General features: G+C 44.3%; 3 protein-coding genes across 6 annotated transcripts in view; 1 reads left to right on the top strand and 2 right to left on the bottom strand.

The window, feature by feature from the left end:
- COL9A3 (collagen type IX alpha 3 chain) overlaps positions 1-9,797 on the top strand; it is a 33,081-nt gene extending 23,284 nt beyond the window's left edge. The window contains exons 22-32 of the mRNA XM_052683665.1: positions 149-202; positions 1,113-1,166; positions 1,811-1,882; positions 4,043-4,078; positions 5,026-5,070; positions 5,580-5,612; positions 5,732-5,878; positions 6,472-6,526; positions 7,096-7,278; positions 7,475-7,552; positions 8,781-9,797. Coding sequence (XP_052539625.1) covers positions 149-202; positions 1,113-1,166; positions 1,811-1,882; positions 4,043-4,078; positions 5,026-5,070; positions 5,580-5,612; positions 5,732-5,878; positions 6,472-6,526; positions 7,096-7,278; positions 7,475-7,552; positions 8,781-8,956 — 933 coding nt within the window. The 3' untranslated portion in view covers positions 8,957-9,797. The remainder of the gene's footprint in view (positions 1-148; positions 203-1,112; positions 1,167-1,810; positions 1,883-4,042; positions 4,079-5,025; positions 5,071-5,579; positions 5,613-5,731; positions 5,879-6,471; positions 6,527-7,095; positions 7,279-7,474; positions 7,553-8,780) is intronic.
- On the bottom strand, positions 9,739-15,634 carry TCFL5 (transcription factor like 5). The gene is made up of 6 exons (XM_052683666.1): positions 14,898-15,634; positions 14,073-14,259; positions 12,934-13,096; positions 12,106-12,349; positions 11,583-11,724; positions 9,739-10,919 (listed from the first exon to the last, which is right to left on the bottom strand). The coding sequence occupies exons 1-6, from the start codon at positions 15,509-15,511 to the stop codon at positions 10,773-10,775; spliced, it is 1,497 nt and encodes a 498-aa protein (XP_052539626.1). The 5' UTR covers positions 15,512-15,634; the 3' UTR covers positions 9,739-10,772.
- Positions 15,635-16,966: 1,332 nt separating this feature from the next.
- The window catches only part of DIDO1 (death inducer-obliterator 1), a 47,635-nt gene continuing 40,379 nt past the window's right edge, over positions 16,967-24,222 (bottom strand). For all 4 annotated transcript variants that reach the window (XM_052683404.1, XM_052683405.1, XM_052683406.1 and 1 more), the window contains one exon: positions 16,967-22,078. In XM_052683404.1, coding sequence (XP_052539364.1) covers positions 18,708-22,078 — 3,371 coding nt within the window. In that variant the 3' untranslated portion in view covers positions 16,967-18,707. The remainder of the gene's footprint in view (positions 22,079-24,222) is intronic.

Here is a 24,222-nt window from a genome sequence, read left to right as displayed (position 1 = left end):
GAAAGCTCTCAGTAACGAGACAGACAGGCAGAGTGGTCCAGTAGATTGCAGTAACCTGGGATCCGCTGTAAAGAGGCTTTTCAGTGAGCTGGGAAGGGTGGGTTTGCTGCTCCTGAGTGTGCCAGGGATGACTTTGGTGTTGTTTCAGGGCGATGTTGGTATTCCTGGTGATAGAGGTCTGCCGGGACCCAGAGGAGCAACTGTAAGTATAGTGCTGCTTGTGAACCAGGTACCAAAGGAGACCTCAGGACATTCAATTAGGCTCTGCCTAAAATAAATGGCCATGTTCTCTAATTGTATTGCCCTCAGGCAGTTTCAGTTAAGCTATTTCAATGCATGCTGCCACCAGCAATGTTGTCCTGTCCCAGTAGCAATGCACTGCAAAACCTGAGCTATCCAAGCAGCAGCACTGCAGAGCCTGTGCACTGCAGTCCTGAGTGACAGGAGCTTAACATGTGCTACAAAGCTGGTAGCCCTGCTGGGAATCTTGTGCCGGAAAGGCACAGCACTGCAATGCTTGAAAAGACCCCAACACTCACAACATATGGTGCAGAGCCAAAGCATTTCTCAGGTGGGAATCTGTTCTCACATTTCTTTGCCCATGCCTGGTACTGCAGCAGTCTTATCTTGCTGTGGGTGTGAAACAAACCCAGGTACTGCTCTGTCAGTTTTCATTTCTGCTTTCTGTACTGACAGCTTTGTGAAACTTTGGGCTGAAGAGCTGAGGTCTCAGTGGTGCATGAGAAACCATTTACTGTCTTATTCCCCACCTGGTGCTACCATTGTAGTTGAACTTGACCTTCCAGTGGTTCTTATGGACTTTTTTGTTTCCTTTTTATCCATTAATCTCATTTTGAACTTTTGCTGTCACCAATCTCTACCATTCATGAGTAACCACAAATTTATGCAAATAAGCATTTTTATTAATGGTAACAGTATATTAACAAGTGTCAGCAAAAACACAAACAAGCACCACTGTGATGGCTGTTCAGCAACACTGCCTCTGGGGAAAGTGTTCTGCAGCATGAAACTGCATCTTTTCTCTGTTAGATGGAGTCATTTAATGACACAGGTGAGTTACCTGAGCCTGAATCATCTCCTTACTTTTTCAGGGCCCCGTTGGTCTCCCAGGCCCCATTGGAGCCCCTGGTGTCCGAGGCTTCCAGGTCAGTGTGCAGACAAGAGTCACTTCACACACATCATGTTCTGGTCGGCTGCTGTGTTCTGCATTGTGCTCACCATTGTGTGATGGCAGCAAATGAGGGGAAGCAATGTCTTTCCACTTGCCAGGATTGGATTAACACTGTCATTAACACACTACAATAGAAAGAATGTCAGGGTGGACAAGCTGCCTACTGGAACTGATGTTTAGCATTTATATCAGAAGGCTTTGAGCTTGACCCCTTGCTTCCTCCCTCACCTGGACACCTGGTGTCAACAGCGAGCTCCTTTTCCCTTTTGTAGTATGGAGGACTCTCTTCTTCCTTCCTCTCCTCCCCTTCTTGGTTTACAATCACTCTCTATCCCCAGAGAACTGGCTGAGGCGCTGTGTGCTGCCAGATCCTGGCTGTAGTTTTATTAAGAAGAAGCTGGAGTGCCTTATCAATGTGCTTGACCAGAAATGAGAGCAGGCTGTACTGGCTGAGCACTCAGTAAAAGCAATGCCAACAGCAAGCAAATGGTCCCTGGGGAGCAAAGGAGAGAGGAAATCCAAGGCAATGCTTTCAAACGTGAGGAGCTCTGGGGATGTCATGCAGAGTTTCTTGTTCCTCTAGGTTGTAGCTCTCTTTTATTGCTGTTTTCCTAACAGGGTCCTAAAGGTGCCAGTGGGGAACCTGGCCTTCCTGGTCCAACTGGAATTCGTGGAGAGTCTGGCGACAGGGTAAGGAGGAGATGATGTTTGTAACTCCTTCCTGTTTGGGAGATGTGAAATCAGAGCTTAGCAGGTCCCTGACACAGAACAGCTGATGTCATCACACCGAGTGAATGCAGACTCAGCTGCAGGCTGGCACATGGGGTCCCCCCCCTACCTCCCTGTCCTGTTGCTGCTGCATGCCTGAGCTGGGCTCCAAGCAGACAGAGGATTCGTGCATCTGCCTCTTTTCTGTCTCAGCTCCTATTCCTGCCTATTTCCCTTCCAGTACAAGAACTCCTGCTATTTCCAGGCAGGATGGGGATCCATCTAAGCCAGAATAGACAACTGTTGTCTCCTGCTTTGCATGCACTCCTCCTCCTCCCCACACCTCAACCCCCAACAGCAAAGGAGATTCATGCTGTCATTCAGATGCCTTGATTAGGGTTTCAGGATATTTTATTTTTAATTACAGTTTGCTCTGTGATTTCTTTCTGAACAGCACCGCAGGGCCCCGCACTTCAGAACAAATCCAACTTTTTTCTGTAAATGAATTCCTTCTCATTTAAAAGAAGGCAGCAGGGCAAAGCGAATGGCATTTGCTCAGGGCCTGCAGGAGAGCAGCAGCCGTGTGTTGGGTAGCTGCCCTGACTCCAGCTTTAAGGTGAACTTTCTGTGTCAGCGATGGATTTTACAAAGGCCCCTCTTGTGTGGGTTTAAAGAAGGCTCTCAGTGCAGCCTGAGGTGTGAGACAGGAGCAGCATTGTGACCCTGCCCGCCTCCAGGGCTTTGCTGCCGTGAGAAATGCATGTTCCAGAGGGGAAAGAGGCCCTGCACAGAGCAGCGTTATCTGGAGAGCTGCTCAGGGGAAAAAAGCATTTGCTTAAGAAAAAAAAAAAAAAGATTTTATTTCTGGCTCTGAAGTTAAGCGTGGCTGCTCTGAGATGTAATTGTTGATTATTTCTTAAACCCTGCAGCTTGTTAACAGTTTTCTCCAGGAGAACGTGCTGTATCAGGTCTGGGTAACCCAGGAGCTTCTCTCCTCTGTGTGCACAGCTGGCACCTGCAGTGACTTTCCAGGGTGCCTCTGCTGTTGGTGACAGCCCTGTGTGCGAGAACATGAGGAGTTAGTGCAGCTTACCTTGCCTGTGCCTGCAGTCTGAAGCAGCAATAGGCAAGTATTCCTTCACAGGATTTAGGTCAAAATTCCTGGAGATCCTGTATGCAGCATCTCCCATTGAGGAATGTTGGCTGTGTTTGGTGGATAGAGGCACCCACATGAGGATGGTGCTGGGTGTGGAACTGGCCGTCCCCAGAGCCACGAATGTCACTTCTTCCTGCTGCTGGGAATTATGGCTGCAGGAAATTCCACAGTTTTGAATCAGTCCTTTCTATTTAAGCTTTTTTCTAAGGGAGAGTTCCTCTCAGGGCCCCCTTTGGTGGTTAAGATGTGTTACATTGCCATGAACTTCCATGAAGCCTCAGGACTCCGGAAAGTTGGAGGCATAGATCATGGTGGTGATGTTCAGGAAAGAATATAAGGCCTCTGTCACATGAAACAGGAGTTACAGCTATAGCAATTTCTGCATTTCCACGTGCTGTTGTCTGTTTTGCCAAGAATTATTTCTTCCTTAGTAGAAATGCTCCCCCTTCTTTTTCAAATGTGTTCAGTTCTTGACTTGAGCAGAATGACGTGCCCTTATTCTGCGTCTGTCCACCTCTCAGGTTCCTCCTGCTGGGCCATCTGCAGGTTTGGTTATTAAAGAAAGATCAGATTGCAGGTGCCAGGTTGATGTATGTGCAGTAGAAACCTCATCTGAAGGGCGAAATGGCTCATCACCAGGATGTATTTTATTCCTGTGGCTGTGTCATTCTGTAAACCTGCATGTGGAGGAGCACCTGACTCTAAATCTCCAAGAGAACTGATGCTCTAAAGCCTTGAAATGCCTCCTGTTGCTCTTAGGGTATAAAATGCATGGGTTGAGGCCTGAGCTGCTGGCTGCAGAGTGTGCTGCAAGAACAGCAGGATGCTTTAATTCTCTTCTTATGTCTGAGAAATGTGAATGAGCATTGATCCCTCCTACCTGGCAGTTAGGCTGACTCATTGCTGTGGGAGTGCATGTGTGACACACCAGGAATTCACAAGGAAAGAACAGTTTGAACTGATGGCCTTCTTTTACTTATTCTCAGGGTCCTACTGGTGTTATTGGTGCCAAAGGTAACCAGGTAAGTGACATTGTTCTTTCTGTGATGAGTTTCCTGCAGACGAGGCATTTAAACTGTGCCAAAGGTGCACAGACTGCTTTTCCTTCCCCGGGATGTGAGTAGTCTGCAGCAGGCACTGACAAAACACTTTCTGATCTCTTTTTTTTGTGTGTGTGTGATGATGAGAGAGATGTAATCTGTTCTGATAGAAACTTATGAAAACACCATGATTGGAAATGCTGGGTTCTTGCTGTTCATTTTGCACCCACAAGACGTGCTGCATGTGAGCTCCTTGCACACCAGCGTTTCACTGAGGCAGTCCCTGAGATCAATGAAGAGGATTCGTTGTAGCCCCAGGGCTTGGCAGCCTCGTAGCCTCGTTTATTTCATCTTTTACTCCCTGCTGTTTACTTTCATAGCTGGACTTACCTCAGTGCTGAGCTTTTTGGGGATAAATTTCATTGAATATGTAAATTAGGTCGGTGCTTGACTTTGTTCTTGCAGAAAATAAGTGATGTTCCAACAGGTACTGCTTGTTCTGTTTCCCAGTTTGTGTCTGTGTGGTCTCCGTTGTGTTGCTAAGCAAAAAGCCAACCTGTCCTCTGTTTGTCTTGAATTAACTTTCTCCCTCCAGCCATACAGTCACAATAACATTGTTCATTATCTGCTCTAATTGCCTTGCAATGAGCAAGCTTTGCTGCACAGCACGTGGAGTGGTTCCAGAGCAGCAATGCACCATGGTTTGTGTTGCTTCCAGTGCATTCCATCAAGCATCACCTGTGGCAAGGGGCATCTCTTTGTCCTCTCCGCAGGGCAGCTCCTGGGCAGTGCTTCCTCTTGGGGGCCGTGGATAATAAACTGCTAAGTGCCCCCGTCTCCCTTAGGAGCTGAGGTTGTAGAGTGAACCTTCTTGCCAGTAACCTGAGTGTATTGTTAGGTGCTGTGTTAATTCTGTCATGTGCTTTCAGGGCATTGCTGGAGCAGACGGTCTCCCGGGTGACAAAGGAGAACTGGTAAGTGTCCTCAAGTTCAGTAGAATTGAATTTGAAGTAATAGAGCAATGTACAGAACTATGAATTAAGAACTAATACAATCAGTGTGTTAACTGTGCAAGTGCTCCAGCTGCCATCACTGCACCACTGGCTGCAAAAAGGGGACTGCAAGCCAAGCTTTCCAGCCACAGCCTTCTGGCCACAACACTGGCCATGCCTTCACACAGCAGTGGCACATCAGCACTTGTAGTCATTTTGAGGGGCAGGTGGACATTTTTCTGTCCTTCTCTCAATTTCCAGAACTCTCCAGGCTGCCTGGGCTTATGTTCAGCACTGGTGATCTGGTCTGGTGAGGCTGGATCTGGTCTGCAACGTCCTGTTATCGTTCCTGGCCCCTTCACTGGAGTGGCCCAATGCCTGCCATGTGCATGTCAACACTGCTTCCTGGGCCTTGCAGAGTGGGAGAAAGGATTTTCAATGGACGTTTTCCATAAGATCTTTCTTTCATGTTTCCATTTTCTTTCTAACAGGGTCCCTTTGGTCCTCCTGGCCAAAAAGGAGAGGTATGTGTCAGGCACTGCGGACTCTGCCGTGTAACATTTCGCTATAAATGTGTTTACTGTATCTTTCAGTGATGCATCTCCTTAAAATCTAAGTGCTGCATTATTTTTCTTTATTATAGCCAGGAAAAAGAGGAGAACTGGGTCCAAAAGGTGCTCAAGGCCCCAATGGGACAGCTGGAGCTCCAGGGATCCCAGGACACCCAGGGCCCATGGGCCATCAGGGGGAGCAGGGTGTTCCTGGCATCACAGGCAAACCAGGGCCTCCTGTAAGTATTGCCTGCTTCTGTGGTACATTTGTTCACTGCAAATAATGGAAGGATTGCAGGTATTGGATGCATGTTCAGAAAAGAAGGTGGCATCCTGCATTTGAACAGTCGAAAGTAACTGTTCAGGCAAGCTAGCAGTCTTGCATCAGGAGTTCTGCAGTGGAAAAAGATCAGTGGTTTGCAGGCTTCAGAATTGCAATCCCCCCAGATGTTTACCTTGGCGAATGAATCTCATTGACATGCACATTATCTGTCCAGTGGAATGGGCTGTAAGTTGCTGTTGTCTTTACAAAAGTGAGTTAGAAACGGGTCATTTAAAAATACAGCTCCTACTCGGGGCTCTGTCTTGGTCCAGGCTCACATTCTGGCGTTAGGTGAGGCCCAGATTCAATAGCTGCCCTGAAATGCTGGTGTTAATCATTTATAGCCATTTATATTGTGACACAGCTTCTAAATTGAAGCTGTCATCTTCTGAAGAGGGGCTGTGCTGCTTACTGAGCTGCTGGAAGGGAGTTTCAAGTAATGACGTAGCTGTCAGTGATTATTATCAATGATGTGATTTGTATAAAGCAGGAATTCTCTGTTAATTGCAGGGCAAAGAGGCCAGTGAACAGCATATAAGAGAACTCTGTGGGGAAATGATAAACGGTGAGTTTTGCTGGGAGAAAGCAAACTTCAATTATGTATTTGGCTGAAGAGGAGATCTCGAACATGGGATGTCTATTGAGATTTGTTCTTTTTCATCTTAAGTAGGCTATTAATGGAAGGAAACACTTCAGAAAATTCTTGTTTGGGATGTCTTTTATTTTCTTAAAGTTAGTTTTTTTGCATGATTCTCTGGGGCAACATGCAAAACGTGCTGGCAGAAGCTCTGACATCCCCTCACCTGTGTCATTCAGAACCTCAGCTCCTAGCTTTCCTCTCCCCACCATGGCACATCCCAGGCCTCAAGGCAGGACTCCAAACAGGTGCCAGCTCCCAGCAAGTGTCTTTCTTTCCCTGATGTTTCTGCTTTGCCTTTAGAGGTTATGTTCAGCACTGCTTGTTTCGGAGCACTTGGTTTTTAATTATCGTTCTCCAGGATCCTTGCCGTGTTTCAAAGCGGTTTAGGAAACAGAAAATGGCATAAGGTGCCAGCAGGTTTCTGACCAGATGGCAAAGAGTGAAGGTGTTAGATGTGTAGTTTTTACTGTAGGTGCTGTTATTCTGTTTTTCAGATCAAATTGCACAGTTAGCTGCTAATCTGAGGAAGCCTTTAGCTCCTGGGATGACGGGGCGCCCTGGCCCTGCTGGTCCACCAGGTCCTCCAGGAGCTAGAGGAAGCGTTGGCCATCCTGGTGCTCGTGGTCCCCCTGGGTACAGAGGGCCAACAGGAGAGCTTGGTGATCCTGGTCCCAGAGGTAAGACTGAGCCAAGTAGTTTCTGTCTTATGGCCATTGAAATCAGTGATCAGCTGTACTGATTTCAGCAGAACGGATCAGTCTTTGGGCAGAGTTCTAGAGGAGGGTTTTGCTTGCATCTTTTAAGATCTTAGCACTGACCTGAGGCTTTTTGATTTTACAACTCAGTGCTGAAATTGTTTATTTGTGATTCAAGGTGACACTGGTGAAAAGGGAGATAAAGGACCGGCTGGACAAGGAATTGATGGGCCTGATGGTGATCAGGGACCTCAAGGTAAGCCTGTGCAAATAACGTCATGAGTAAAAGCTAAGGACAGCTCTGCCTATTTGATCAGAGGATTCAGAATTTCTTTTCTGCAAATTAATAAGCATCTGTTAGGAAGTCTGAAAGAATATCTTGCTTACCTATTAAAGCAGCTTTTCTAGTTGTGATTACATCTTCACAATGAATAAGTTACAGGCACTAAAATCAGGCTCTGCATTCACTTCCATAAAAACAGACTATTTATATGCCACTGTCTCTCACATTCTTCCATAAAATAATTCCATCAATAGATAAATAGCATCTTTTTATATGCTTTAGAAAATATTTTTCATATATTAAGTATTGAGGGTATTTCTCTTATTTATGAGGTTGAGTGATATCAACAGTAGGCGAATTTTAACTGAACTAAAAAGGATCAGGTCTCATTTCTGTATCATAATTCAGCCAGAATGCAGGTTTAGAGATAGAGTTGTCCCTCAGGGAGACAGAAGCTCATTTTGCAGTGCTTCTAAAAGCTTGTTATTATGGAAATTAGAGTTTTATGAATTATCTTTGGCACGTGAAAGAAAAAGAATAAAAGAAAGAGCAGCCCAAGCCTGCTCAAAACCAAAACTGTTTCTGCCAATAAACAAAATGTCTGTTTCACTATGAGGAAAATTTTGAAATCAGACACATTATAAAGGAAGCTCCTTATCTTTAAGGTCAGCGAGGCCTTCTGTACTGTCACTCTCCTTCCCCTATTCAGAGTCTTAATGATGACTGTGGGACACACAATGAGTTGAAGCAGCTGAGTGCCACTGCCTCCCACTAAGGAGGGACCTGGGCTCACACAGAATCCCTCCAGCAAACGAATCAGGGACCCTACAAAAAAAATCAGGTCACAAATTCATTATTGTCCCTCGTGGTCTGAAGTAGCAGCAAAGTGGAATCCAGTTCTGCTGTGATCAGCAAGTGTTAAAGCAGACATGTGGTAACCATATTAAACATGCATTGTAATATTAAACACCCACCTTTAACTACACTCAGATAATTCCAGTAAACCCAAAGGTACCCTAAAAACACCCAACACACAGACTGCAGACTCAGGGTAAATTTATTCAACATCTTGTATTCAACAAGTCCGATATACAGATACTCAAAGTACTGAAGAACTTTGAAAGTTATAGATACAATTTTTTTTTTTTTTAAATGAAAGTCAGGAAATATGACATGGAATGTTTTCCCCCTTCTTGTTTAGGACTTCCTGGTGTACCTGGAATCAGTAAGAACGGGAGGGATGGAGCTCAGGGTGAACCCGGCCTTCCAGGGGATCCTGGTACTCCTGGTGCTGTTGGGGCTCAGGGAACTCCAGGCATCTGTGACACATCAGCCTGCATGGGAGCTGTTGGAGCATCGACTTCCAAAAAGTCATAAAGCAGTACAAGAAGTGGAGAAGTGACTGAATATTTAAATAAACAGTGCATTGTAAGAAAACAGACAAATCTTCCTAGTGATAAATGGACACGTGTTTCTTCTGTTATTTTAAGTGGAGACTTTGACACAGTAATTCAGTTGTATGAAAAAAGAAAGCATCAGATGAAAACCGTAACTAAAGATGCTTTATGAGCATTTTTTTCCTCCTCCCTCAATACTTTTCCAGAATTTTCACTTCTAAATCACCTCACCTTCTTCCTTGCCTCCCTGTGTTGAAGAGACCTGCAAGAGGAAGTGGTCCTTTTTACCATCATCTCCAAGCTGTACTAGTGCAGCTTTTCTGTACAAACGTTTGAGCCTTTGTCAATTGAATTCCTCAGTGCTGCTCCACTGACTTCAGCCATGCAGGTTTGTGCACTAACATCCACGTTGTTCAGGTTTCAGGCACCTAACTGCTGCTTACAGCAGTGGAAATAAGGCATTTAAGCATCCAGTACTGTAACACCTTAACACTCTGTGCTAAGACCATAGCTGAGGTATGTGCTGCCTATTGCCAGTATTCAGACTGCACCTCAGATATTTGCCCAGCCTAATAATTACTAAGCCTCTTGCAATCCAATTCTGCAAAAGGTGTAATGTATATATTTTAATTTACAGGGGAGAGTTTTTGTATTTCCATATGATAACAAAGGAAGTTAACAGCATTTTCATGTCCTCAACTTAAGCTATTTGCACAGTAATCGTGAAAGGAACCCCAAGTAAGGAAGGATGCTCTTCTAAAGTTCAGCCAGAAAAGACTTGTATGAACTGTTGTAAAAATAAAAGGAGATTTTTTTTTTAACCCTTTCTTTGTGATGTTATAAATGTCACTATACACATGAAAATGAATCCTATATTCCAAAACTGTTTTTCCTAGGATTGTTTGGAAATAAATTGCTGCAAAATTGTCAGTATCCGTGATTTCAAACAGTATTTACTTTGGGAGACCTTTTTGTATCTCAAAACCTGCTGGCATCATCTGTTATCACTGAAATTAATAAAGCTCAGACACTATTCTACTTCTGCCCTAAATGCTGAAGCTTATCAACAATAGAGCCATGTTAGTCTTTAAATATTAAGATAGTTTGTACATTTAAATCATCTGCTGTTTACTATATGCCATTTTTGGACTAAACAACACAAGAAACTGTTGGACAGCTGTGTGAAATGCATTAAAGTAATGCACCACTCTAAAAACAATGCTAATAGCTTTGTATCAATCTTTGGGGTCAAATGCATTAAAGTACAGCAAACAAACTCCATCATAGCAGTGCAATTTAGGAACTGTGCACTTATTCAATTAACCTACATAACTTTCAAACGTTTAAGGAGAAAAATGGGCATTTTATTACAGTACCTTATATTTCTTTTTACACTTAAAGGATATATTTGCACGTAGTTATTAAAGTAACAGGACAGGGTGATCTACAACAATTCTTAACTGTACTGTATCACCTTAAAGGAAAAAGAAGGGAAAAAAATCCAAAGCAGAACCACAAACAGAAAAGGAGCAAAAGGAGAAAAATAATTACTAGCTGCCATGGCATTTTCTTGTTTTCTCTAGTCCCAAAGCCCCTTTAACAGAACACTGATTTATATTGCTGGCAGTCAATTTCCATTTTCATTTGGAATGATGAACGTTTTCTTTAAAGCTCCATTTATGTGTTTTTACAAGTTATAGTTTTTGCAAGTCTCTCCCAGAGCTTCTCAAATAAATTAATCACAATAAGCCAAAGCCCCACACGTAAACAGAGATAAATGCAGGTTGGGTCATTCCTTATTTATCCACGCTCAGGCAATTCAAGGCTACTTGGTCTCCATAGCCATGCTGCGAGCTCTCCTGAACTGGACACGTTACAAACGAATCCGATCTGGGTGCTTTCAGTCTCCTGCCTGTTTTGCCACAGAACACGGTCTCAAATTCCTAGAAAATAATCAAAATACAAGAAGAAACAACAACCAAGTTTGATGGAGGTATTTACTTGAGAGTTGTGTTATTGTTTCACTGATGTCTCGAAGAAAATTAATGTACCTTTAACAGTAAGCACCAAGGGACCATGTTCCATCTGTTCTCCTAAGACACTTATAGAATTGCTCTTGGGCTGCAAGGAGGGCTGTGGGAGCTTATGGGACATACAACCCTTCCCTACTCTCAATCACTTTAAGTGTGGGCACAGATGCAGCTCAGAATCCCATCCTGTGACCACTGGCTCATAGCAGCCAGCTAGAAACATCTCTGTGAATAAGTGGGGAAGAGAGAAAAGAGACAGGAGAAGAACAGGAATGACTGAAGAAGGCCCTAATTCTACAGGCAGCCCCATTCCTGAGTATGATGCTAACTACAAAAATAAGTAAACTCAATCTGAAAATTCTAACCCAAGGCAGCCCATGATACCACAACACTGAACCGAAATTTTGCAAGGAGAGCTGGTCAAATAAAACAGCTTTATAAAGGACAGTTCAGTGACACAGTGGTCCTTCACCAACAGCACCCAGAAGAAACATTCCATACACTTCAGCTACGTTATGACAGCTTTAAAAGTGTTTCACTATTTGATCAATTACAAAAATGAAATTGGATTTGAACCTCTTTCAGAGAATCGCCGTGCTTTTCCTGAATATATTTCAGAAATGCAGTTGTCCACTGTAAGGTCGTTGCTTTATCAGTTTCAGAAGTGCAGAACGGAACCAGAAGATTCAGTTCATCGCAACAAATCCGGATTCTGCGCCTACAAACAAAAACAAGAGGTCATCAAGATGGAAGAAAAGGGAAAAAGTAATAAAAGACAATTACATCTGATACAAGCCATGACCTCTGGGGACTGCTTTTTGTTTTATTTTAAGCTATCTTTGGTTTGTATTTGCAAGTTCGTATATTAGTGGTGTTATATACAAGTTAGTTACCTCATCTCTCCAGAGCAGCCTGCAATTAGGCACACACTCTTTCTTCTAATAAACACCAAACCCTCACCACCTGCATTGCTACTTCTTCCAAATAAAGATACAGCAAATTCACCTCCTACTCTGGGAAACGACGGGATCATTAGAGTAGCAATATCTTAGGCTCCAAAAAAACCACTTTGCATTGCAGCTCCTCATAGAAAAATTACCTTCTGTCTCTCTCCATGCGGTTATGTCTTTCTCTCCGCTGAGTAACTCCTTCCTGCGTACCACTCTGCACCTGCACACTGGAATGTGACTGTGCTGACTGCCAGGGGCCCTGTGCAGCTGCAGTGCTCTGGCTATCTCGCATATTTTGTATCTCACTAAGAGGTTTGCGATCTATGTTTGCATCCATTGGGCTTATTCGGCTGCAACTTCGTTTGTTTACCGCTTGCTTGCATAAGGTGTCTTCTTTGCAAAACAAAGAGGAAAAGAACCTATTGATAATCCTCCTACTGGTCATGGAAAATACTGAGCAGAGAAAATTTGTTGTTGTTTTACGTGGAACAATCCTGGCAGCTTTACAGCCAACCCAGATTGACTCTTAGAGCAACACGTGTCCTAAACCCAAAGGCACCGATTCAAAATCCATCTAATTCCATTTGCTCAGAGAACATACAGAGATCGTGCCTACCTTTAATTAGCATTTGAAGAAGTCCTTCAAATGTTCTTCAATTTGATAACTGGATCTGCTATATCAACTTTTGGGTCAAAAAATGTAGAAAGAAACCAGTTACTTACTCTAGACCCAGAATTTCAAAGATATTTTACAGCCTCAGGTTTTCTCTCTTCCAGCCAGAAGAGCTAAACACTTTTGTAAATATAGCTAAAATTACTGGCAACTTTTTTCTTTAATCTACTTCCACACTGCCCACTGTGCATCTCAAAAGACCACACCTGGTATGATTCACTGCACTCAAATTCATTGTAGAACACATGCACATTAAAAAGGATTTGAAGGACAGAGAAAGCTAAAATGAAGATAGATGGCTTACCTCCAACTTTAATCCAAACTTCCTCAGGCAAAGCTTTATTCATAGCACCTACTGTCTGTTTAGTGGATTCCATTTCCTGATGGTAACAGAAAGAGAATGTTCTGGGAATCCCAATCTCTTGATGCGTGGCAGATTCCAAGATAGCACAAGATGTTCCAGAGGCCTGTGAAAACCAAAAACGGAACGCTTAGGAGGATTATATACATAAAATGGAGACAGTTTTCACTACCTTTGTATGAAGATCTTAAATTTCAGCTCCATTAGTCAACACGTTGTATGAAAATCAATCTCAATTACTTCTGCACACCACAACCAAGGCATTTTATCAGTCTGCTGAATTTAGTTCTACTTCTTTAATACGCTTCTGGCATTTCCTGAGTGCCACACCATCTCCTTTGCTTCAGAGGTTACAAAAAACAAAACACCACCTTTCTCATCAAAATGAATTAGAAAATGAACAAACAATAGAAAATCTTATTTGTTAAACATCTCCTCCTGCTCTGGTACAGAATAAGAGATATCTGTATCTATGTTCTTTTACTGTATCATTCTCCTAAGACACCTGCAACACTGTAACGTGACAGAAAACACAGCAATGACAGTGGAGCAGCAGAGTCCCAGGCTACAGCAACGAGGATAAGCCCAGGTGCAGCAGCAGCAGAAACAAAGGAGTAAAGATGCCTACCTTTGGAAGGCCTCAGTTAGGCAGGGATCTCCAGCAAGACACACTCACCTCCACTGCCAGCCCTTAAATGAGGCCTGAGAAGGAGTGGATCCTGGCTCCACCCCTTCCAGTCACTCAGGTACATTGCATGCACCTGAGCTCCACCCTGGCCCTGCCTTCCCACCAGGTGCTCCATCACTGCTTCCAGATGGGAGTCAGCATTTCTGCTATAACACCCAATGGCTACTGCTCACTACCTCACGCACGTTACTGCACGGCTGAACCACCACACAGTCAGTTTGAGTAATTTTGATAGCTTAAGATTAACAAACTACAAATTGTACTACTCACGTCTATCCAAACCAAGCCACACTTCAACATAAACCTTCACAATTCTACTACGTAGGCCTGGAAGATGAACGCTATTAGCATCTGACATTTGCAAAGTACAGTTAATGGAGAACATACGACCTACCTGAGCCTGTGAGGAATTAGCAGCTCCAGCAGCAGAACACGCACTCATGGCAAACAGTGGATGCGTGAACTGTGCAGAAGGCGTGGTGGGTGTGCTCTTGTTTTTCACCACCGCTGCACACTTGTTCTGATGCTGATGAAGGGGGACGCCGACCAGCTCTGACGGCTGCTGAATCAATGTTACCAAGCTACACAGCAACACACAAAAACACACCGAGGTGAATAGCGAAAATGAGGAGCACAGAAAAACAATCACAGCTCCGTATCCTTTGGTAGTTATCATCAAGAAACCGCTTTCATTTGTTGCAAAATAATAATTAGCTGTCAGCTGAGAAGGCATCATATTCAGCGCCGCAATAGCCTCAAGGAAATGCTTAGCAGAACACTGATACAGTTACAAGGCCAAAGTGTTCACAGTGTATAAGACTTCCACCCAAAGTGTTTATCATAGCCAAGCCTCTAAGTTGTATCATTCATTACAATAACCAACTGCCCCACATTATTTTGTTAGGATCAAGAAGCTGCCTTGCTTTAAGTTGCAAAACCAGGCAACTCTTCTCTCACCTTTACTTAAATCACAGCTTGTTATCAATAATAAAGTTGTAAGGTCATTAATTTTGTGATGACATTCTGTGCCACTGATGCGATACACAGGAGGGGAGAGAGCAGCTGCAGCCACGTGGGAATGCCACAGATTAGAAAAGTGCCACTTACGATAACATCGTGTGTATTAAAGGACCCACCGTAGGTTTACTTCGGAAAAACAGTTCAAACTCTATGAAAATACATAGCTTAACGACAGAAACTGAAATTAAGCACAACACACTTGTTAAGAGTCACTCCAGATTCTTGGGGTTCTTGGCATCTGGGACTTTCTGTCTGGACGCCGTTCAACGTGTCCTCCAATCGAACTCTGACTGCAGATTTCGATCTGGGCTCGGCTGCCATCGCCACACGCTCAACCACTACGCTCCCTTTGCTCACCCCAGCAAAGCTCTCACCGTGTTTCGCCCTCAACAAGCCGCACCCCGAGACTTCCTCGGAGCCACCCTTGGGCGTTTTGTCCGCTTGGCCGGCAGGGGGGTTCACCTCACCGAGCAACATCATCCTGCGCTCCTGGAAGTCCGCGTGCCCCACGCAGGGGTTCGAACCGGGCGCGCCGCCGTCGGCGGTCACTCCCGCCTGGCACAGGCCAGGGAAAGCGGGCGGGCCGGCGGGGCCGCGGGAGGCGCAGCCCTCGTCCGGGGGAACCGCAGCGTCGGGCCCGGCTTCGGCCTCGCCTTCGGCGGCCCGCGGCTCCGCTTGCGCGTACAGCGCGTGCTGCAGCTGGCCGTACTCCACGTCCGCCATCTCCACCAGGCTGAGCTCCGCGGCAGCGAAGCCGAAGCTCTGCTCGCCGAATGCCGCGTCCGCTCCAGGCTGCGGGCCGGGCCCCGCCATGGCGCGCCTACCCGACAGAGCCGCGTCCGTCCCGCTCTCTCAACCACCGAACCCGCCGCCGTCCGACGGCCGCGGGGCAACGCCCGGCACGCGGCGCACCACGCGAGGCGGCGGCTCGGCCCTCCCCTCCCGCGCACCGCCGAAACGCCCTTCACCTGCTCCGCTCCGCTCGGCTCCCTCAGCCGAGCCCCCACGCCAGCAACCCGGGGAGCCGCGGAGCCGCCTACGGCCGAAGGGCGGCGGACCCTCACCCCCCGCGCTCTGAAGGGGAAGCGGAGCGCCGCCTCCGCCGCCCCCCCGTCCCGCCCTATCGCTCACGGGTCGGACGGCAGCGGCCAAACCCGCCTGCGCCGCACGCGCGGCACGGGCCGCCGCCAACCGCCGCGCGCAACCGCCCGTCTCGCGCATGCGCGCTGCGCCTCGCCAACCGCCCCGCCGTGCGGATGAGTGCGCGGTGCCGGCGCTGCCCGCCCAGAGGCGCCCGCACGGAGTCGTTCTTTCCATGGCAGCGCCGTGCGTTCGTGTGTCAGTGTCTGTCACGGCTCTGCTCGTGGCCCTGTACTGCAGTACTAAAAACACATGCTGTTGTGACAGGCTCCAGAAACAAGTCGGAGTCACAGGCACAGAAGTACTATTTTAGCCCATGAATAGAATGTAGAGATCCACGCTGTACGGAAGCCTTCATACAGTCTCCCTTCAGGAGGTTCAGAAAATTTGCTTTACTATGAGAGTGGTGAGGTGCTGGAACAGCTGCCACAGAGGCTGTGGATGCCCCGTCCGGCCATGAAGGTGTTTGAGGCCAGACGTTGGGGCCCTGGGCAGCCTGGTCTGCTATGAAATGGGGAGGTTGGTGGCCCTGCGTGTGGCAGGGGGTTGGAGATTCGTGATCCTTGAGGTCCGTTCCAACCTGGGCTACTGCTGTGATTCTGTGAAAACAGACCTTTTCCCTACCTTCCTTTGCTGTGCACCAATGACGGTAACAGCACACGTGGGTATTTTCTATGGTAAAGGCCAATCCAGAAAGTGCATCTGTCACCTCTAGAAAGGAAATCAGAAATGCTGACAGCAGTTGTGCACATGCTGGGCTCTATATTCCTTCCCCTCTCCCTTCTAACCCTGCCGTAGTTGCACAGAGCACAATGCAACCTTTTGTGGACATGTCGATCCTTCAGCTCACACTGCTCAGAGCTCAGTTGAGGGTATTTTGTCCCAATTCAGATAACAAAAAACTTCAAAATAAACCAGAATAAATCCTAAGAACAAACTTTTATGCAACTTTTGGAACAGCTACATATAAATATCAATTAATAATGGTGGCATCCTGCAAAATTTCATCTTTTGGGGTGGAAATGAAACCTGTGGGCCATCAGCCTCTTGTGGTGACCCTCTGGGCTTGCTGAAAGGTACCAGAGATCAGTAGGAAATGACGGACACAGGCATGCCTCAGAGACAAAATTTAGCTGTAGATGTTTATTCTACTTACAGTAACAAAAACCTGTGAACTCCCATGTCTTAATGTACAGTGCTATATTTTGCCATATAAAATACAATTTACAGAAATTTCTATCAAGTAAACCTAAACAAACACACTTGCTTTTTGCATACTTTTATGTATGTCTTTAAATTAGAAACATCTCATTAAGAAAAAATCTTACACCATAGTAGATGTTTGTATTTAATAACACCTCTCTGCATGTTAACGTGTTGTTTACAGGTTCATTTTGCAATCATTCCAACCAGCAAACCCGTGATGTGTGAGGACTTGTAAGACACACCAATATGAACCTTATAACCTATGGTGAGATACATGACATGGATGCTACTTGTAATGTAGAATTCAAGGTGCAAGTATTTGTAGGAATCTAATTTTACCTTTTTCAAAACTATTTTATAAAAATACGAAAATACTTAAGCAACTGTTAATTTATGTAGTCAAATTGTAAATAACGGGGTTTTCTTATTTCATACTTCAGAATTACGTACTTGAAGAATACATGAAAAGTAGCTGTGTAATGTATTTCACAGTAAGGACTTTCCCCCTTGAATCATGACATCAGGTGTTACCAATCTTTCCAAGCTTAATGCATTTAGACCATTTTCATTGGACAGTCTTATATACAGTGCCAGAATGAGCAGAATGACAAAAACAGGGGCATTTTGGTGGGGTTTTTTTTCAGGAGCACTTTTTTTCACACTTTTAGAGTGAAAAGTAGAGGAAAGCGGTGACACTTCTTAAATCTCTGGCAGTTTTCTGCCAAAAGAAAACAAAACCCCCAAAATGCCTCACGTAAATCAGTTCATCAGTTCAATAAAGTTATTTTTCATCCCTTTGGTATCCCCATTCTTTTGTAGACTTGATCTTTTGCCAATAGATCTTGGTGTTTTTAAAACGTTTCGCTGGTTATAAAGGTGCTACTCATATATGCTCTTTAATTACGGGTTTGTAAATATGTGGGATTTAAAACTCCTCACCCTCGTGAAAAGTATGAATTGCTTCTTTGTTGTACACTTAACAGATGGATTTCAAAGCACAAAATAACTGTATAGAGAAAGGAAAATAGTGCACTTTAAGCTTATAACATTCCATTTCCAAATCCTCTGTCAAATAATAACACTGTTCTTCTGCAGCCTTTTCCTAAACACACAATCATTGCATTGTAAAGAAAGACAGCAATATTGGACTCCTTTTTTAAAGCGTGTGCTGTAGGAACAACTTGGACATCAAAATACCACACAAATGAGATGTAAAGGTATGGCTCCTAGGATTTTGATTAAATTCTCTTATAAAATTACAATTCAAGTTACTGGAAAACATAACTTTATAATTTTAAAAAGCAATATGCTCTTCTTAGACTTTTCCCATTTCTGTACCGTAAATGGAAATTTTAAGATAAAGATGCGAGTAGAAAAAAACAAAATTTCAGAACAGGTAACGCTGTGAATTTTTATAATAAAAACGTTATGCACAAAATGCAGCAAGTGAAAGTCCAGTATGTTCTTGCCGTTTACGTCTTCGAGTATTTTCATTCACAGTTCTTCAAAAATTACTAATTTGTCAGTACATTGTATAAGGCTAGATTTACAACAGCACTTTTGCAAAGGTGAGAATATACAGTATATACAGAAGACACTGACTCGGTCCTTGCTATGTTGTAAAAGTGTCTTATTTAGGGAAAATACAGTAGCAGCCATATTTCTACGACTGAGCAGTGGACGATGAAGCTTCTGCCTCTGTTGGTTTCTGGCTTTCCTTAGGTGTTTCTGGCTTTGCTTCTTTACCAGTGTCCCTGGTTTTGCTCCGATCTTTCCGATCTCTTCCTCTCTCACGATCCCGATCTCTCTCTCGATCTCTTTCTTTTTCCCTGCTTCGATCCCGGTCCCTGTCTTTATCTCTGTCACGATCTCTGTCTCTGCTCCTTGATCTCTCCCTGTCACGTCTTCTGTAGGATTCTCTGTCTCTGGTTCTGGCTCTGTCTCGGTCTCTGCTTCTTTCCCAGTCCTTAGCATGCTCGGAATCTTTCTCTCTATCTTTGTTTTGGTTTCTGTCTCTGTTTTTATCCCATTCCTTGTCCCTGTGTCTCTCCCAGTCCCTGTCTCTGTTCCAGTTTCTGCCACGGTCTCTTTCCCAAGGTCTGCCATGTTCACGATCCCTTCGTCTTTCCTCAAACGGTCTACCTTGGCGATTATCAGCTTGCTGAGGCTCTGGCTGATCTAAACCCTTGTCTTTATTTCCTCCCTCGTATCTGTCTCTCTGCCTCCCTTCAAATGTCTGGCCTCTATATTCAATATTTTTGCCTTCTCGGAAGTCAGGTGCTGACCACTGTCCTTCTGACTCATGCCCTTGTCCAGAAACATTGGAAAGAGATGCAGACGGTCCAGCCTCCTCCCACATGTCTTTTCTGTGGGCTGACAGATGGCCTGGAAGGTCTAGGAGTGGTCTTGGGGTTGACTTCATACTTTGCTGTGACTGACCTTGGAAATGAAATCTAGAAGGAGGTTCATTTTGCTCTGGAAACATTGCAGGCGAGGGTCCTCTTGGTCCTCCGTACTGAGGTGGTGCTGGACCTCTCTGGTTGGCAAATCTGGGAGGGGGACTCCCTCTCCGTTCTTCAAATGGCTGTGGCAAAAGTCCTCTTGGGCCAGGTCCGTGATTCGGAGGTGGACCTCTTTGCCCTTCAAATTGATTTGTGTGAGGCCCTCTTGGTCCCCCAAAATGACTAGGGGCCGGACCTCTTGGCCCTCCAAACTGAGGGCCTCCTCTCTGTCCCTTAAACTGAGCTGGTGGAGGTCGTCTTTGACCTCCAAAAGGAAAAGGTCCTCTGTTTCCCATAAACTGAGCTTGATCAGATCCTTCAAATGGTCCTGGAGGCCTAATCATCTCATTGTATTGGGAATCTGAGAATTCCCTTTGTTCCATGTGAGGTTCCATGTGATCTTCAAACTGAGATGGCGACATTCCTCTTGGAACACCGTAAGATGGGGCAGGGCCCCTATTATCACCAAAAAGCGGAGATCCATGCTGTGAAGAAAATAAGGAAGGGATGGGACCCTTCTGACCTCCAAATCTTCCAGGGGCAGATCCTCTTTGCCCATCACTGTTTGGAGAACCGTGCTCTTCTGAGAACTGTGGTGCCGGCCCTCTAAAGTTAGGTCCGTGAGGTCCTCCAGGTGCACTGTGTATTGGCGGTTGTGGAGGTCCTCCTTTCTGCCCAGACAAAGAAAATGGAAGTCTGTTTTCCTCAAAGTGCTGTGGGAGAGGGCCACCCTCACCCTGAATTGATGTAGACTCAGTTTGTTCCACAAATTGATGAGGCTGAGGGTTTCTTTGTTCTTCATACTGCAGTGAAGACAGACCTCTCTCGGGTTCATAGTGACCACCTGCATTATCCTGAGAAGTAAACATTGCATTTGAAAAAGAATCTCTTCCTATTCCTTCCTTTGGCTCATTTGACCATGGTACTTGGTGCATATCTTGCAAAGACTGACTGTCATTTGATGTGGAGAAATTAGGCTGAAAACACGTAGTCGGAGGTGTTGGAAGCAGCACTTTGCGTAAGGGTTTGGATGTGGAGGGTTCGCCAGGAACTGTTTGACTTACATTCTCCAAATTAACTTGAGCGGTGTTTTCAAATTTGCCACTAGGTGCCTCTTTCTGTGGCACCGTACAAGCCTGTTCACTTGAAACCCAGTTACCAGCAGTATAACTAAGCTGAGGAGCAGACATTAAGGTATTATCTTCCTTACCAAGTGAAGCTGACAGAGCACTTGGAAAACTTGCTGAAAGAATTTCTCTTGCGGGTGTTTCATTCTGTACTGCCTGTGGCTTGATTCGAGCATCAGTACTGTCGTTTATTTCTGTTGCCATTCTTCGGGCTTGTCGAGGATCTCTAGTCTGCCGTGGGTCAGAGCCCTGGTTTAAAACTTGTGCTTGTTGATTTGCAGATGAAGGTAAATCTACTTTTTGTACAGCTTGCTGGCCCTGTTGGAACAATTCAGTCTTTATTAGGGAAGATTTTGGTGGTGGTGACATTAAAGCATCAGACACTGAAAAATGAGCCATTGAAACGCCAACAGCCGCTCTTTGTTGTCTGAGAGCTTCTTCTTGCTCCTCTAGTTGCCTTTTCTGTTCTTCTATTTGTTTGTTTAATTCTTCCAACATTTTTTGCTGTTCCATTAAGGATGAGGACGCAGATAAGTCAGATACGTATGGAGCAGATGCTTCTGGAGCACTGCTTTTAGCATCCGTATACATTTTGTTAGGTAAATCATCAACAGCAACTTTTGCTTCTTCCAAGATAGTTTCATCTTCCGGATCATAGGCCTCATCCTCTAATACTGCTGTATTACTTGGCTTTTCCACACTGTAAAGTTTTTCACTTTCACCTGTCTGCATTTCGAAAGCTTTCTCTGGATCATATTCTTCCTCGGGATCATACGGTCTGTCATCTTCCTCCTCCTCTATCGCTTTGTCTTTCGACATCTGTCCAAACTGCTGTACAATGGGATCTAACAAAGGAACAGCTGCCACACCTCCCTCAGCAGCTGCCTGAGCTTTCTGGTTTGAAGACTGGGCAGTTTCAGAATCCTTAGCAACAGGTTCGAAAGATTTCTTTTTTCCAAACAGCGTCTGCAGGATGTGCTCGAGAGGTGTGGCAGTTTTTGAGGACGAAGAATGCGTAGCGGTAACACTTGGAGAAGCAGCGGCTGGGATCGGAGGCGGTGCAGTAGCTGTGGTTCCACTTTTAATCGAGGACAGTATTTTTAATACTGAAGGTGTAACTGCTGAGCTTTCTGGAACGGGAAGTGGGGGTGGAGGTGGCGGAGGAGACCCAGGGGGTGTTGTACTCACAGCTGAGTCTCCAGAATAAAGCCCGTATTTTGGGGTTTTCTTTTCTTGGAAAGAAGCTACTGGCCCCTTCAAGAACTGCGATGGTTCTGCTTCCTCCTGCAACTGAATCCGACTTCGCTTTTCCTCTATTTTGTCTGCTTCCATGCCGGTAGCAAGACGTTTCCCTTTCTGACAGATAACCAATCCAAGAATTAAATTTGGACGTGACGATTCAAGACCTGAAAGAGAACACAAAGATTGTATATGTAAAAACCATTTTTATCAGTGCTTTCAATAGAAACTTATTCTATTATACAGTGGTAGCTACAAATGTCATAACAGTAAGTTCTTCTGTATTTCATGCGATGACTTATTGGCAATTCTATTAGTCTGCACACGTATGTATCTACATTTATTTACTATTTATATTTGTATTCATATGTGAGAAGAAATATTTTAATCCCTTCTTTGGTACTCCTTTAATATTGTAGTTTGCTACTACAATACAATACAGGAAATTTTGCTGATGTTGCTACTGTTCAAATACTAAAGAAAACTGTCATTTTTGTATGACTGCTTTTATTCTTGTCCACTCCCACTCCCTACTCAAACATTTCCAGTAAAATAGTTTATAATAATGTCGTATACACAGATATGTTGGACAAGCAATCTACCTTTCTGTAGGGCTAAGCTAGAATTTAAGAAGCACAGCTGAACAAAAGTAAGTTCTAATGCTATTAGAAAACCTTTCTTTGTTTTTTTCTTACAGATAAACCACATGGCACTATTAAACTTCATAACAACATCCTCAAACAGGCTGTTTGGAAACAATATTAAAGCTTGTAACTGACTCTGATTCCTTTTTCTGTTGTTGTTCTTTTCCCCAGCTAAATATCATTTTTAACATACATTGAGAAGTAGAGAAACTGATAACTAACACACCAAACCAGCACATGAGCCCTTAAGCAGATACGAGTTTAGCATGTGGGAGAAAAGGACACTGCGTATGTCTGCCTTCTCTCCAAGAAAGCATTTATTTGAGTATGAATTTGGCATGCTTGGCAATTTGGCAGGTTGCTTTTTAACCCCTTGGTGTAGGATTCAGATTGATGCTATGGGCACTGGGAGCAGAACTGCTCTGCTGTGAAAGCTTCTGACTTGAATCTCTGGAAACGTTTATCTGAAAATGACCGGAAAGTTCCTGGAAAGAGGAAAAACACAAATATCTGTACGTCTGCTTCATGTGATTGTGTTTCTTCCCCTTACATTCACAATTCCCACTGGCAGTTGTGGAAAACAAACATGACTAGAACAAAGAGCAGGGAATGAATCCTTTAACATACATTTGAAGGCAAACGTAGAAAAACTGTACGAAGAAAGGCTTTCTTAACTTCTGGATTTTATGACTTCAAAGAATCCCTTTTAGAGTCCACATTAATTCTATCTGCAAGCAGCTAGGAAGCAGAAATACAAAAACACAAAACAAAAGGCCAAGTAACATAATATTCAGTGCGGTTAAATGGCCAGGAATCTAAAACCTACACTGCTCCTTCCACTCATGAACCTGCAACAGTTTTAAAAGCTAAGATACTAATTTACGTGCATCTTTGGTCCTACTAAACAAAACCCTCTGCTCACTAAGGAACAGTTTACACCACCAAAAGCTTCTAGATAACAGCAATATATGCCTAAATACATAAAAATCCCACAGATGCAGATAAATACTATTTGTGAGTCGTTAAGTACGCACTTTCGGCAACACAACGGAATGCAAAGCTTTAAAGGGACTCCTAAGTTCACTAAGTAGATACTAATTGTATCAGCTGCTTTTGTTTATGTAGCTGAATTTCTATTTGTGTTCAACAGAATTCATCTTCTCCAAGTTATGGTTGCTATGATTAAACTCAGAAGCCATTAAAACGAGATTAGCTATTTTTAACTGAAGCTTTCTAGGTGAGAAGATTCCACTGCATACAGATGAACCTGAGTTACATTTTGACCAGGCAAGTCAAAATTCCTTCTTCTGTGAAAGTTTGTACTGCAAGAACTATGTACAGTCTGCTGCAATAACACTGCAAAACTACCACTGCTTTAAACCTAGTGTTGCCAGCACTTACTGTATATTTCATTAAGCCTTTCTTTCTGTCAACAAAGCCTTGCCCCATCATCATCAGTGCTTGCATTTCTTATCCTCAATTCTTGCTCAATTTAAGCCTCACTCTGCAAAAACTTAACTGTAATTAACAAGGCCTGGAAATTTTTTCGAATAAAGTAAATTAACTTGAAAGTCTGATGAGATCTCTTCACAGCTGAGGAACTCTCTCTCCTCTGTAATTGTGTTCTTCTGATGGTAACTGGTAACAACACAGTGAGTCTGTTTTAC

Source organism: Tympanuchus pallidicinctus, unplaced genomic scaffold (assembly GCF_026119805.1).
Source record: "Tympanuchus pallidicinctus isolate F22 unplaced genomic scaffold, pur_lepc_1.0 scaffold20, whole genome shotgun sequence".
In the NCBI taxonomy this organism is placed as follows: Eukaryota; Metazoa; Chordata; class Aves; order Galliformes; family Phasianidae; genus Tympanuchus; species Tympanuchus pallidicinctus.
The sequence above is the reverse complement of the archived record's forward strand: the minus strand, read 5'-3'. Positions and strand labels throughout refer to the sequence as shown.